A 13468-nucleotide genomic window follows, 5' to 3' on the forward strand; every position below is an offset into this window, starting at 1 on the left:
GGTAGGGATGAAACATAAAAACCCAAAATTGGGTACAAATGGTGTTTTTACAAGGTCAGGGTATAAACGAAAAAAAATGCAAAGTGGGGGGTTTTTAAGGAATTAAGCCATTAATCTTTACCTTGTGATTTATAGCTTTTAAAGACCGAGCAGCTATCATTTCCTCTGAAAATCGACTGTACCAGAGCTAATCAACCAATTGTTTAATTATTAATTACTTAATCACACAACTTGAGCTATTAATTAAAAGATGACAGATATATATCCCAGGATGTGTGGCATAATTTTTTCTACTATTTCCATTCATAAAAGAATAGACTAATTTCGATTTCAAATGTTTCAAATTATAAATGTATTTTTATTTAAAAATAATAATTACATAAATATTAAAAATAATTTTAATTGAATTAGTTTAATGTACCAAATTATTATGACTTGAATAACTACAATAATTAAAGTTTTTTTATAATTCAACATTAAAATATTTTTAAATGTATTTATGAATTATTTCGAATAACTAATTAATGGAAATGTTAATTATTTAATAAATTTTAATTAAATCAAGTAAACTTATTAATATGTATACGTTAAATAAATATAATTTTATATACGGAGGAAATAATAATGTTTTCATTATAAATAAATTGAACTGTATTAAAAATAATCTCAATTATTTATAGAATAGAAAGAATTATGAGAGCGGCGATCGATTTTTTATTTTTTTTATAAGTAAGACTGTATGAAAAGTTAAAAAAATTGTTAAAATATAAATTTTAAGATGAATAAATTATTAATTTTAAAGTGATATAATTTTATTATATTTATTAATATTTTTTAAAAGATTCAGAATTATAAGATGGACAATTATTTATCAATAAGCTCTTCTAAAATTCGTCCATGAGAAAAGGCATGGATGCCTGCCTGCAAGAATTGGTTGGCTGCCATTGCAACTTGCAATGACAGACAGGAAAATATTGCTTAACAATAATAATGAAACTTTCTAGGTTAATTTTTGTTTTAATGTATGGCCAATTGGTACTTCTATTTCATTTACATTTTAATTTCAAATGAATTATAAATTAATCCATCTCTTTTTGACCAATATGGGTTAGATGCATTGCTTCTTCTCTTTCCTTAAAGCATCGTCACCTTTAATTTATTTGCTAATACTAGCAACATCTTTAATTATTATATAAATATAACAACAATCTCATGTTATTCACGAGGCTATTATACATTGGACGCAGTACGGGATAAAAATCGATCAATTTAAATTAAAACTAAAATATTAAATTTATTTAAATAAACTGAATAAATTGATAATTTTAATTGAAATAAATTTAACAAAAAATATAAAAATATAAAACTAAACCAATCAAATTAGTCGGTTAATTATTTTAAATTAATAAAAATACAAAAGTTATTTGATTAGTCGGGTCTTAAATACATCAACGATAACTGAATCAAACAAAATATCTAACAAAAAAACTGAACCAAACAAATGTATTAATCGAATTGACTGAAATAAGCGATTTAATTAAAATTAATTAATTATATCAATTAATTCGGTTTAACCGGCCAATTTGCTCGCAACCCACTCCATCTAATAAACAAGTGCATGCATGTCTGCTCCATTTGACTGCATATTTGTACTAAACCCACTTGTTTTATTTTTTAAAATGATGCACGTTGCACATTCTACAATTGATTTGCTTTGGTTGAAGGTAAGGATTCATTTTTATTAATTAATGCTAATTAGATTGGAATTATACAGTTAATCAATTCGATTAGATCGTTTAAAGATTCTAATGATAAATTTTCACATGTTTAGTTTAATCATAGGAGTGTGTTCAAATATAAAATTTTTGGTTTTAGATCTTTTTATTCATTGTAGTAAGGAAAAATGCATAGCTGGCGTCGTGTATTTTTTCTTGATTTTCATTTTTTATCTTGAACTATTTTTTGTTTACCTACAAGCATACACTTTAATTTTGTTGAAAGTCAGTCCTTCTGTTAATGTGTGTATGACATACGCGGTAAATATTTTGTTTTTATTCAAATTAAGTTCCTCAAATGAATTTATAAAATTTAATATTATTCATATAATTTTTTATTAAAATATAAACACACATATCACAAATTCAATAACTACATTCATTAATATAATATACAAAATACATAGAAAAAATTACAACTAAAATTAAAATATTATAAAATAAATTAGTTTTGTAGAAATTTAATTTTGTTGAAAATTAAGAAAAACAATTAGATTTAAAATAATTATTCTTATTTAAATTATACATATACATTTATATGATTAATTATAACAAAAATATTTAGTTTAGTAAATGAATAAAAAAAATTAATATTTTGATTTTTTATAAAAGAGTTCATAGAAAAAGTATATGGAAGAGAAAAAATTATGTATACGGATGAGGAAAATTTCCATTAGACCAAAATAAATGATTATATGATAAATTAATTTGTTAAATATTGTATAATTTTTATTTTATTTAATCCGATCAATGATTCAGTTTTGATTTTTTAACCAACTGATCAAATTAATCAAATAAATATATTTTTAGTTTATGTCATGACTTTATCATTTCGATTCAACTGACTAAATAAACCGATTATTTTATTCATTTTATTTTGTGTATACACTTTAATTTTTTGATTAACAACAATTAAGTTTGGTTAGAATAAAATTTGATATCTTCAATTAAAGATTAAAAATAAGTTAATTATTTATTTAAAAAAAACTAAATTTTGTTTTAATTAAAACCGAGCGAATGCCCACTCCTATTTATACATACTAAATTTCAAATTCAAATGTTAACTAACATGGCCACTATACATAAAATATGTGAGAAATTCTATATTACCATTAAAAAATGTAGATAAAATTATTTAAGGATTAATAACTCTAATGGAATGAATATGGATGGAAAATACCAAGAATGTTCATAATAACATTTTGAAATAAAATTGTTAGGTAAAGCTGAAACAAAGAGTCATGTGATGTGATCCCATTATATTAAAATAATTCAAATTAGATGAATTAAAGTTTAGAAAGAAAAAAAATGGTTAGGGTGAGTTGGGTGTGGGGGCATATTATTCAAACAAAAGAAACAATAGAAGATGATGATAGCCCACAACCACTTTTAATGTTTGAAGGAGAAGGTTCAATTTCAAGACAATATTGCTCTCCTAATTCAATGTTTCTCTCTTCACCTTTGACAAAATAACATACCATTTCTCACTCATTACACTAACATTTTTTTTATTTGGATTTACCACAAAACTACACTTAGAAACCAATATTTTTCCATCCATATACATCCCATTAGAGTTGTCAAAATTTGAATTATTGTTTCAACATTTTTTTAATGGCATTACAGAATTTCTCAAATATTTATGTATAGTGGCCAAATTAGTTAATATTTGAATTTGAATTTGAATTTAGTTTGTAGTCTAAATTTTGTATCTTTTATTTAAAAAGAAAAATCCACTTATTTTTCTCCTTTTGCATATAAAAAGACATTGTAAATACATATCAAATACCTCAAAGATACTTTACTAATACATTTCTAATAAAGAAAGGATCAAAGTACAAAACAACAACTTCTAATTGTGGATAAAAAAAATTTGGATGAAAAAAATTTAGATGCCAAACACATTTGTTTTTTGTAAAAACAATTTTTTTAACAAAATTAGCCGATTTTAATCTATTTTTGTTATTCTTGCCTTTTTATTTTATAATTATTATGTTGTTATATAAAAATCAATGTAAGATCCGAAACGGATAGGCTAGTTCAACTGCAAATCAAAAGTCACTCTAGTTCAATTATTTCCTAAGAACCAAATACACAATTCAAACTATTTGAATAAAAAAAATCACAAGACTGAAAACTATTAAACCGGTTAAACCATATTAATTGTTTCTTGAACCAAATCTTGAACCGTAAGCCACACACATTCAGCCACTGATTCGGTTTTTAAAACATCGATAAACCTCATTAAATAACTACTACGTTAATATAAACCATATTTCGCAAAGATGAGAATCTGGATTTACAAATTCCTCAGTTTTAAAAATGAATTGAAGTTTGCAACACAAAATCCAGGTTAAAAACATTGCAGAGAACTGGCACTTCTGTAGTCAACAACAAAAATTTCCTATTAGAGCAGCCAACATACAACAACAATAACCAATCTTTCTGGCTAATCAAAACGGGCATTGGAGGAAATTAAATGCTACAGAATTCACAGGGCATGATCAGCTCTAATTCAAAGGCTCTGTATTGCATAAGAGACTATACCAACGTAAAGCTCGAGTCTGTAAAACTCCAGCTTAATCAGTCATACAGACCCTCCTGTTCCCAAACATCAACAAGAAAATCTACCATTTCCTGCCATTGAGAACCACGAGAATCAGACTCGGAGAGCTACATGAAAAACTCGGAAATGCAAAAAAAATAATTAAGGAACAGTAGCAAACTTACAGCTAGGGGAATACGTTGCGGGAAAGGCTTGCTTGTCCCGAGTAGACTTTCATACGTAGCATTCCAACTGTAAAACACATTAGTTTAAGTGGCAATGAGATGAGAAAGAATGCTGCAGCCAAAATGCAAATGTGAATGCAAATTTCTTGTAAGCAATGTTCAAAGCTATTGCAAACGAAAAAATAGTTAAGTATAGGAAAAAATGAAGAATAAAAATGCAGTCCGTTATATTACGAATTTTGTTTGCGGACTATATACTACTGATTAATGCAGTACAACACATTTAGGTTTCTAACAGCCTCCATGCTTAAATGTCAACTAAAATTTTACAGCACATCAATGTTAAAGGGTGTAAAGTAAATATTCCACCTTATCGTAGGTTCTCGAACTTGCGTCTTGTTTGGTAACTTCTTATTTGAAAGCCATTGCTGCCTGCTTTGCTTCCAGAGAAGAAGACCTGCATCCAACAAGGCTTATATTACTTACAGTCATTTCATAGATACATCAACAACGCAAGAGACAAGAAAAACGGAAAATGGCTTTCACTCTTAATGCTTCAAACATATGAGTGGGAGATACGAAACAATCATGGAATATCGTTAAAGGGGCAGCTAATGAACAAAACTGTGTAATGCTGCAATTAATCAGAAATAAGATCCTTAGAGAGAGCTAAAATGATAAATCAAAAATATAGGGAACTGACGGAAATGTAATACTTAAACTGAACACACGGACACTTAACATGATGTAATATGTTGAAGAAGTTAATAAAATACTTGCCATGATTTACAAATTCAGAAGGATTGCTTGTGCTGCCAACGTCAGTGCAAGCATCTAACGGCTGATTCAATGCGCTGAGTGATGAAATGCTTCTTTGGGATTGTACTCCACTATAATCCATCTCACCTGCACTGGTAGTCCAAAAATCGTCAGTGATGTTATTATGTTGCTTTGCTGTTTGATCTTGATTTCTCAGTTGCTTTGATGGGTGATCAGCGGTGATACTTGTCAAAGGTTTTGCACAGCATCCAAAACAACCTCTGCTCTGTTACAAATGAGGTTTCACCACAATGTGATTAGCATCGAGCATCAAAGCATTAAACCAATACAATTGATATACAAATAATGACCTCAATATAGGTTTCAGATTCCAAATACAAAGCTGGAAATTAGCAAACGAAAGAATAATATATGCAAGAAAAAAATATGGACTCTGGTTGATTACATTGGCGTGCATCCAGTAGGAATTGAACCTACGAATTCGCCAAACTTGAATTACTAACAAAGTAGAGACTTTTGTGCATAGCAAATTAAAATGGGTGGAGGACGGCATAGAGAAGACTAACACTAGCCGAAAAAAAATATGGACTCTGGTTGATTATAATCTAACATTACATATAACATCCAGAGATTAATTGCTCAAAACCCACAACTGAAAAAAGTTCAGTTCAAAATAGGCCAAAGAGTATAGAGCTAAATTTTAAAAGAAAACGACTTTAAGTCAACCAACATTGAAAAAGGTCTTGCACTTGTTCTTCAACGATTCCATAGAAACAGACACGAGAGCCCGGAAACAAGAACAAGAAAACAATACAAACGAACAGCAGGGTTTCTTCTCAAAGCATTTCTGTGTTTTTGTAGAGAAACAATACATATTTCTTACAGAATCCAATGCCAAAGAATAACCCCTATCTATAGCATACTAGATTAACCTTTAGTTCAAGGAAGGAATTTAAATGCACAACAGAAAAGACACAGCTTGTTTCTTTCTTCACTCCATTTAATTAAGCTTGCTTACAGAATAAGCAAACTTGAAAAATTAAGATTCCAAACCAAGTAAAACAAAAAGTAAACTTGAACCACCAAGAGCACCCAGACCAAACACAGCACTTGGATACAGACACGGCGGAATGGTGTTTTTTTACAATTTCCTATACTAAAAATGAAGTTTTGTGTCCAAAACGCCAAGTTTCTGACACGTTTCTGATTTCGGAAACGTCGATTGAATAAAGTGCATATGCTACTTTACTTAGCACATAACTATAGGTGATCGAAATAGCTCAAACAAACAAGCTACAACAGCAAAAGCAAACACAAAGCTTTTTTTCTTTTTCTTGACAACCAAACAGAAAGTAAAGCCAAAAAACACAAGCTAGTACAAAAATAAAGAACAGAAAAGCTCACCCCATGCATGCAACAAGATGACAGATCCAAGGAGGAAGAACCCTACAGAGATGCATTCAGAAGCGCCTCAACAAAGATGTTAGCTTTGAACCCTTAAATCCAACAAGGAGATCACTAATAACCCTGCAACACAAACCAACCAAAACCAATCAAACCCAAATCCTAAAAAACCAACCTTTTTAACAAAAATTAAATCTTTAACTCAACACTAATAAGACCCAGAAACACAAATCATTCAAAAAACAAAACCCATAATTTTTTTCTCAATTTAATTAAAAAAAGAAGACTTTAATGAGACCTTAAAAATGGCATGATTGAATACAGAAATTAAAAATGAGAAGTTAAAGTATAATCACTGCTCCTCTCCTTCATGAAACAAGTTAGGATGCCCTCTGATTCAAACCAAAGGGCTCTTGCTTTTTCCTGCTTTACTTTTTTTTTTCTTTATGATTGAATTTTTTTTAATTCTGTTTGAATTGCCAGCTTAATTAAAAAAGATTTTAGCTGTAAGCAGTGAAAATTTTATCCAAAATCTTCTGGTACACCTGTTTCCTACTTTGCAACTACCGGAACTTGTGGGTCCTATATTTTGGATGCTCATCTTTGTTTTACTGTCGCCGTTACTTTTCTTCTCTCTCTACAGTTTTTAATTTATTTTAATAAAAAAAATTAAGTTACAAAATTATGCCATGATAATTTGTTTATAGATAAAATTTAAACTTTTGTAATGAATTGTAATTTTATGATCATCTTTAAAAATTGACAGTATCATTTGTATTAATTTTTCATAATTTTAAATTTTGATTGATTTTTATTTATATAGTGTGAATATAGAGATAACTTAATGGCAATCAGACTATTACAACAGTATAAATTTACCATAATCGAAATGAATTATGAATGACAAACTGATTTTTATTATCTTAAATAAAAAGAAAATTTAATGTTTTGTAAGTAAAGGACAAATTTAGTCTTTAAATTTAAAATTTAGAGTGAAATAATTTGTTTTCATTCATTTTGATTAATTAAGGATACTAATTTTAATTATATACTAAATAGGAAAATACTCTTTAATATTAGACTATTAATAATAAAATTAAATAATTCTGATCTCTAAATTTTTCCATATTGTATAATTTTTTTAATTGACATAAAAAAATACTATCTTAATTGATCAAAATAATTGAGAGTGATTATTCTAATAGGCTAATCATACAACGCAACCATCGCGCCATGTTATTTGTATAACAAACCAATAGTGTGTTATTCATGTGAAATTTTTAATGACTAAAAAATAAATAACAGTTAAAAAATTTCTTATCGCAAATGATCATTAACTTGTTGTAAATAAAGATAAACACTCATTTTGATATCGCATCATAAGTTGAGGGATCAAAATGACAATTTACTCTTACTTTTATTTTTAAATTAGCTTACTAATTCCATCCTGGACAAATGTTTTCTATATATGTAGTAGTTTTTTTTAGTTATTTCTAAATAAAGCTTGACTGTAAAAACTAGCAGTCAACTTAGATTACAATTCAAAAACTAAAGAAAGAGATGGATACCCACAAAGCAATAATAAAGCTAAAATTATTGCTATAAATGAAATTGATAAAGTGACAATAATTGAACTCAATAATTCTCTTTTTCTTCTTCATTTGGGCAGTACTGATATAAACAATTAATTTAAATGACAAAGTTCAATAACCATTCATTTTTTTAATTTAAATATAGAAGCTAAGTGGTGAGGATCGGAGGAAGATACTCCGATTTCGTGCCAAGAACACGAGCTTTCGTGTCAGGAAAATACTCAGTTCCAGGCAAATTCATAACAGTTCCATCGCCAGTGACTTCGACTGGATAGCGGAGAAGATGACCCACGAAATCCTGATGAAATGTTTCAGCTGCATAACTCTCCCATAGATCATCGGCGAGTTGATTCAATCTGTGGATACATTGCAGGCTTTCCGGATGTTGAAATGAGGGTTCAAGAAAACCAAGATGTTCGTACCATAATGCCATTCTGAAACCATATATTTGTCCCTTTGCAGGATTTTCTTGAGCTGCTATATGATTTGGCTGAAATGCTCCCATTGCTATCTCGGAATCTCTGGCGCCGTCCATTGATCTCTGGTTTATGTTTGCTGATCCTATGATTATGTATTCATCGTCAACTGAACAAAAAATCATTGTGTTAGATAGTGTACATGTCTGAAGTTTAAATCCTGACAGTTTAAAAAAAATGGTTTAATCCCCATTTTTCGTTTTGGCGTTTCTGTTTCGGTGTTGAGTAACTTACCGATCATCATCTTGGAGTGAACGTAGATCATGAACCGACGAGCCTGTTGAGCTCTTGCGTAATCAGAATCAGCCTCAGGTGTCTCTTCAGGTTGATATTCACCAATCTTCTTCGTCTCCCTGTTTCCGAGGCAGAAAAACGATAAGTATTCTCGAGGATGTGCTTCAAGTCCGTTTCGTTTAATGGCTTCAGAAATGTCAGAATACATCATCTCCATTGTTCTTCTTTGCCAGTCTAGTATTGCCTGAACAGATGCACTTTCAGGTATACCTTCAGGCCACATTGGGATCACGATGTAGACACTAAACCTTTCCCCTGCATCAATTTTACTAACAATCTTTAGAGATAGCTCCTTAGGGATGAGATTCAAAGCATTTATATCCTCCGTCTTGATATCTTTCGATTTCCATCCGAATGAGCTTCCGAGGAAATACTGATTTTCGATGTAGATGAAATTTTTGGCTCGCCGGATTGCGGTGATGTAAGCATCCTGAATGCTTCTGTCGATTATGTTATCCTTCCCGCTAACGAGCCCAACTGCTGCTGCCTCCTTAGGATCCTTAGGAAACCCGAAAACAGCTCCATCGTCGATGGATCGGAATAACTGGACATTCCAGGCCTCACTGTCTGTCGAAGGCACTGGTTGGATAGTTATTGCTTGAAGCTCGTTTAGCGGTATCAGGAATTTTTCGCCAACTTGCTTCTTCCATCTCTGCTCGAAATTGTAGAGTACATCCCACGCGATAGGTCCTTCTAGCTTGCAATGGATATCATGCCAAGGCTCCCTCGGACCGCCTTTTTTGATCGAGGATCCCGGAAAGTTGGGTTGATGGAAATCCTGATGATGAATTGTATCTAAAGTCTTGAAAAGATGATGATCTTGTGTATCATATCGTCCATCGCATAGATCGATTCCTCCGACGAAGCTGACAATAGACCTTCTCTGTGATGAACTATCGGGAGTTTCGGAATCAACAATAACCGTCTTCTGATGATGTGTAAACATAGTCGAGATTTCAAATCCTTGAATGATGCTTCGTCCATCGTCAGGATTACGAGGGCACAATACGCAATGAACATTCGTATTTCTGAAGTATTGTTCGGTTTCTTGATCATGAGTTGCCATTAGTCCATCTTTCTTGAATTCAGGAACATATGTTCTGTCATCCCAAACCAAGATCAGAACCCTAACACCTTCCTCGGCTTTTTTCTTCAGGATCTCGCCAAGTTTAAGCTCGCCTCTGGGTTTAGGCCTGTCAGGATCTCGAACCAAAGTGATTTCAGTGTACACAGACCAGCCTGTTATATAAATAAAATGCTTGGCATTCATGATTGAATCAAAAACATCTTCCCAGCATCTCTGAGCTTGGTAGCTTTTTCCCTGGAGCGGGATTCGAGGAATAAAGTTGTCTGGAACGTGAGCATCCTGATAAAACGTAACCTGACAGCCTTTTCGCTGATTAAAAAACGCGTACGGAACACCTTCGTTGTTGGGAGTTTTAATCCCTTGTGACCAATTACTATCTTGAGCCACATTCTGAAACTGCAGCTTCACATGAACCTTGGAACCAATCGGATTATGCTGCTCGTCGAGGATCTCGACCCAGCGATCGATTATATAGCCGTTGATGACGTCCTCCACGGGTAAATACGCTCGTCCGATTAAGGATGCACCAAGAACTTGATCATCTTTGACGGTAAAGATGAGATGTGAGATCATGTGGGCACAGTATATATGGAAGGACTCATACCACTGAGGATTGTGTTGGTGGTGTTCTAACATTCTTGTTCTTCCTACTCTTGCCTTGTCAAGATCCACTGTTGCATACAGTCCTGACCCAACAATCTACATTTCAACAATAAAAATATTAATTGATATGAGATTTTGGTGCTGTTTAAATGTGATGCAGAACAATAATTTTTAGGGGTATATGAAAGAAAAAAACCTCACCTTTCATCTTTTTAGCGATTTATCTTTATTTTAAAAATTTGGCACCAAACTGATCAATTTTTCATTTTTTTCATTTCCGGCCTAGAAATATATTTTATTTACTAAACGATACCATTTTTTGCAAATTGTAATGAAACAAATAATGAGATTGAATTGCAAAATGTCAAGAAGTGAAAAGTTAGAGCGTTTTTTACCAAGTTTTAGAAAGCGTGTTTAAATCGCTAAACATATGAAATATATGGCTAAAACTTTTAACTGGATTGAAATTGCGTGATCAAAATATTATCAAATCGAAAAGAATAAATATGTACCTGAGGCCTGCAAAGAACCACTCTCTTGATCTGCGATAGAAATCTTTTTCCATAATTTTGCTGCCGGGTACCCTCCAGATTTCAAGAAAATAAAGACAACACACAAAGGTAAAATGAGTCAATACATTTTAAAATCAAGATTTAACTGAACTATATATTGAAAAACTGTTACAGCTTAGAATAAATAACTTACCTTGCTGAAGAAGTTAAATCCACAGCCATTTTGCAATCTATCAACCTCGAATATTGTCACAGACAAGACGCCGTGGAGTAATCGCGGCATTCTTCGAAATCAAACTACGAAAAAATTAGCAAAACAGCAGCAACATATCCGTTTCAAGAAATCGATGATAAACTAGAGTAAAAGAATGCAAAAGATTTTAATACTTTTAATTAGATAAATTTGGAGGTTGTGATGCTATTAAGAGATTCTAGACAGGTTTTATAGTTATAATATTATATATATATATAGATTAAGAAACAAAAAGAATATAGTGTATTTTTTGTAAGAAGGAAGAGATTGATTTATCAAAAGGAAATCAATTTAGAATCAATTCTTATGAATTTTTTTTTGTGCCAAAGGCATTCTGTGGTATTACTTGTGCTGCTTTGCTGGTCATACTCTATGTGTTTGTATGTTCATTTTTTGTTATTTTGGTACACATTGTATGTTCATTTCTTTGTTAAGAACTAGTTTCGCATTACGTGCTATGCACGTGGCTCGTAACGTAACTCGTCAATGTATATATTAGTAAATTTATGTACATATTAATAAATTTATTATAATTATATCAATTTTTTATTTATAATTAATATTAAATTAGTTAAGAATTTTTGTAAAAGTAAATATAAATATAATATATTCGGTTATTAAATTTTTTTTTCATACTGAATTTATTCTTTTTTTTGGTTTTATAATAACCATAATTAAATATTTAACTTAATTTTATTAATAATATCTTTAAAAATAATAAGATAGAAATTTAAATAATAATATATTGACCAAATATAATATTTTAATTTTATAGTTTAATCAAACTAAAAGATAGGTATTCCTATTATTTTGGAGACAATATAGTTATTTTTTACATACTAAAAACTAAATTGAGATAATTTAGCTATCTATTCTAATTAGAACTTTAATTACAATGGTGATTAATTAAATAACTAATTAGTTAATGACTATAAAACCTTTATTTAGTAATAAACTGAAAAGGATTATTCAGTAAATTTGTCTGCCCCCCCCCCCCATCCGTGCTTTTAGATATAGTATAGATATAGATATAGATTAAGGAGTGTTTATCCCATACAACCGTTGCGCCACGTCATTATTACATCAAGCCAATGAGCATTTGCGATAGGGAATCTTTTAATTATTACTTATTTTTTTTATCATTCAATTTTCCACATGGCTAACGCACAATTGGTTTGTTGCACGAATGACATGGCGCAACGGTTGTGTGCAATAATTTTTCTAGATTAAGAGCAATTGCCAAGAAAGTAACCTAGATCGTATCTTTGTGCGCTCAAACTTTACCCGCTTAATTTTTTTAATTTTTAATTTTGTTTTGTCGGCTACCATCAACGATAAAAAAAATTAATTTTAAAGTCTCAATTTCAGTACTTCTTTATCGTTATTTTTCTTTCCAATCGTGATGAAAATTGAATTGGTTTCACTTATTGAGTACAAATACTAATATTGAAGACTAGTAGAAATGTTTCAATAATAAAGAAAGAGTTGGTTGGTAATAGATGTATTTCATTTTTGCAATAATTTAATTTTCTTTATTTATATTTTGATTAATTAAAAAAACTTATGTTTTATCTTTCTTTAATAAATATTTAATTTACCTTCCTATGCAGAAGTTTATTTTATTTTCCTTAGTAGAAGTCTAAAAGTATTTAATTATACTAATTTAGTAGAACAATCATGTAATTTGAATTTTAACTTTATTAGGCGATATACGAATGATGTTGTGCATATGCTTTCTTCAAATATCACGTTTAATGTCAAGTCAACCGTACCCTCTTCTGTGCTTTTTCATGGCGTAAACGGAACAACAGGGTAGGAAAAACCCGACTGACCTACGGCCAAGGCGGTCCGAGGGATGTTTCCAACTACATATTTATGGTAAAATTATCTTTCTACTTTTATTTTTACTAAGGTTTGACCAAATTAGTTTTATAAAATTTCAATATGATTTTCAAAATAAAT

The 13468-nt window shown here is 30.5% G+C and overlaps 2 protein-coding genes across 5 annotated transcripts; both read right to left on the reverse strand.

Moving 5' to 3' along the window:
- Nucleotides 1-4073: 4073 nt before the first annotated feature.
- LOC126670313 (uncharacterized) lies at nucleotides 4074-7232 on the reverse strand. 4 transcript variants are annotated; one of them, XM_050364016.2, is made up of 6 exons: nucleotides 7046-7232; nucleotides 6690-6812; nucleotides 5286-5545; nucleotides 4875-4962; nucleotides 4506-4572; nucleotides 4074-4412 (listed from the first exon to the last, which is right to left on the reverse strand). In XM_050364016.2, the coding sequence occupies exons 2-6, from the start codon at nucleotides 6743-6745 to the stop codon at nucleotides 4359-4361; spliced, it is 525 nt and encodes a 174-aa protein (XP_050219973.1). In that variant the 5' UTR covers nucleotides 6746-6812; nucleotides 7046-7232; the 3' UTR covers nucleotides 4074-4358. The 4 variants fall into 4 exon arrangements, with proteins under 4 accessions (XP_050219973.1, XP_050219972.1, XP_050219974.1 ...); XM_050364015.2 differs by having other exon boundaries at nucleotides 6988-7230; XM_050364017.2 differs by lacking the exon at nucleotides 7046-7232 and having other exon boundaries at nucleotides 5286-5550; nucleotides 6690-6814.
- A 1039-nt stretch (nucleotides 7233-8271) lies between these two features.
- LOC126670333 (phospholipase D alpha 1-like) lies at nucleotides 8272-11678 on the reverse strand. Its single transcript, XM_050364035.2, has 4 exons — nucleotides 11447-11678; nucleotides 11254-11325; nucleotides 8992-10837; nucleotides 8272-8866 (listed from the first exon to the last, which is right to left on the reverse strand). Exons 1-4 carry the CDS (start codon nucleotides 11534-11536, stop codon nucleotides 8430-8432), a joined length of 2445 nt encoding a protein of 814 aa, XP_050219992.1. The 5' UTR covers nucleotides 11537-11678; the 3' UTR covers nucleotides 8272-8429.
- Between the last annotated feature and the right edge of the window lie 1790 nt (nucleotides 11679-13468).

The sequence above is a fragment of the Mercurialis annua genome, linkage group LG2 (assembly GCF_937616625.2).
Source record: "Mercurialis annua linkage group LG2, ddMerAnnu1.2, whole genome shotgun sequence".
In the NCBI taxonomy this organism is placed as follows: Eukaryota; Viridiplantae; Streptophyta; class Magnoliopsida; order Malpighiales; family Euphorbiaceae; genus Mercurialis; species Mercurialis annua.

Coding starts and splice junctions, on each gene's coding strand:
- LOC126670313 (XM_050364016.2), bottom strand. CDS start 6,745: ATGCATCTCTGTAGGGTTCTTCCTCCTTGGATCTGTCATCTTGTTGCA. Junction 4,963..5,285: donor TTCTGAATTTGTAAATCATG/GCAAGTATTTTA, acceptor TGTTGGATGCAG/GTCTTCTTCTCTGGAAGCAA. Junction 4,573..4,874: donor GTTCGAGAACCTACGATAAG/GTGGAATATTTA, acceptor TGTGTTTTACAG/TTGGAATGCTACGTATGAAA.
- LOC126670333 (XM_050364035.2), bottom strand. CDS start 11,536: ATGCCGCGATTACTCCACGGCGTCTTGTCTGTGACAATATTCGAGGTT. Junction 11,326..11,446: donor GATTTAACTTCTTCAGCAAG/GTAAGTTATTTA, acceptor TGAAATCTGGAG/GGTACCCGGCAGCAAAATTA. Junction 10,838..11,253: donor TGGTTCTTTGCAGGCCTCAG/GTACATATTTAT, acceptor GTTGAAATGTAG/ATTGTTGGGTCAGGACTGTA.